This window comes from Tenrec ecaudatus, chromosome 4 (genome assembly GCF_050624435.1).
Source record: "Tenrec ecaudatus isolate mTenEca1 chromosome 4, mTenEca1.hap1, whole genome shotgun sequence".
Lineage (NCBI taxonomy): Eukaryota > Metazoa > Chordata > Mammalia > Afrosoricida > Tenrecidae > Tenrec > Tenrec ecaudatus.
Genome location: NC_134533.1, coordinates 19183880 through 19185636, shown reverse-complemented (window position 1 = coordinate 19185636; position 1757 = coordinate 19183880). Strand labels below are relative to the sequence as shown.

The 1757-nt window shown below is 39.0% G+C and overlaps 1 protein-coding gene across 1 annotated transcript; it reads left to right on the top strand.

Moving 5' to 3' along the window:
- Positions 1-948, top strand: LOC142446423 (olfactory receptor 8H1-like). The gene has a single exon (XM_075548176.1). The coding sequence runs from the start codon at positions 1-3 to the stop codon at positions 946-948; it is 948 nt and encodes a 315-aa protein (XP_075404291.1).
- Positions 949-1757: the final 809 nt, after the last annotated feature.

Genomic DNA, 1757 nt, shown 5'->3' with positions numbered 1-1757 from the left:
ATGGGTCAAAGGAACAACACGAACGTGCCTGACTTCATCCTTTTGGGACTGACAGACTCTGAAGAGCTCCGGCTAGTCCTCTTTCATCTATTTCTCCTAATCTTCCTGGTTACTGTGCTGGGGAACGCAGGGATGATCCTCATCATTCGACTGGACCTTCACCTCCACACGCCCATGTATTTCTTCCTCAGTCACCTGTCATTCCTTGATCTCAACTACTCATCAGTCATTACTCCTAAAACCTTGGAAAACTTAATATTTGCCACCAAGCATATTGCATTTGGAAGCTGTTTTGCTCAATTGTATTTTTTTGTCTTATTGGGTGCTACAGAATGTTTTCTTCTGGCCGCAATGGCCTATGATCGCTATGTAGCAATCTGCAATCCTCTACAATACCCAGTCATCATGTCCCCATCCCTCTGCCGCTCTCTCATCACTGTATCCTACTTGATTGGCATTTTTGATTCTTGTATTACTGTTCTGCCCATTTACACCTTGCATTTCTGCAATTCAAATATCATTCATCATTTTTTCTGTGACATCACTCCAATTTTAACCCTCTCCTGCATTGACACACATGAAGTGGAGTTCATAATTTTCATCTTTGCTGGATCCACCCTAGTGGTGTCTCTTACCTCAATTAGTGTGTCTTATGCATCCATTCTCTCTACTATCCTGAAAATCAATTCCACATCAGGGAAGCAAAGAGCCTTCTCCACCTGTGCCTCTCACCTGCTGGGAGTCACCATCTTCTATGGTACCATGATTTTTACTTACTTAAAGCCACGTAGCTCCTACTCCTTAGGAAAAGACCAAGTGGCTTCTGTTTTTTACACTATTGTGATCCCCATGCTGAACCCGCTCATTTATAGTCTTAGGAACAAAGAAGTAAAAAATGCTGTCATTAGACTTCTGCAGAAGATGGAGAGCACCAGACATGTAAGATGACAGTGTTGTAAGTATTTCATCTTAATGTTTCTTTTTCTTACACTAGTTATTCTGTAGGTCATCCTTTCTTAAAACCATTTGCTCTTTAAGAGACTTTGTCCCAAATAGGTTCTGTTTCTATTATTTTGGTCCAATAATAAACATGTCATTTTTAATAGAAATATTTTACCGAAAATTAGGTGGGATCTTAAATTTCTAATCATCAACGTTGTTTTCAATAAGGTAAAGTACTAGTTAAACCCCTCATTTAAATGTGTTATACTGAGAAGTATAGCACATCGTTTGCCAGCACTTGTTTTACACTTTTTATAATTTGACACACCAGTTGTAAATTCTGAGTCAATTAGTCATCTACATTGCTCTATTAAGTTATTTATTCTGCCAACTTGCTTCTTCTAGCCTGGGAAAATACATATCATTTCCTTGTCCCTAAATTAATTGTGACATTAGACATCGTCAGTGCTGCAGTACTTCAGATCATACTAGTGAGTGTTACTCTTTACATCTGTGAAATGTTTAAACAGGCCTGATAGAATAACGGTTAGAGCAGTCACCTGCCAAGCCAGTGTTCTGTCGTTGGAATCTCCCACCTGCTCCTTCATAAAAGGATGTATCACCAACTTCATTACATATTCATGGAAACTTCATGAGCTCTCACCACCTTGACTGATAGTGTCATTATTTGTTGGAATTGACTTAGAGTCCGAGGTTAGGGTTGAAATATTTTTAATTGACCACGTCCTTTGCTATGAAGGATATTTGCTGATTGTTTGCAAATTAATTGGGGGTAAACTAGTTCATACCCAAAG

What these genes read in the sequence shown, in the direction of transcription:
- LOC142446423 (XM_075548176.1), top strand. Translation starts at nt 1, where the DNA reads ATGGGTCAAAGGAACAACACGAACGTGCCTGACTTCATCCTTTTGGGA.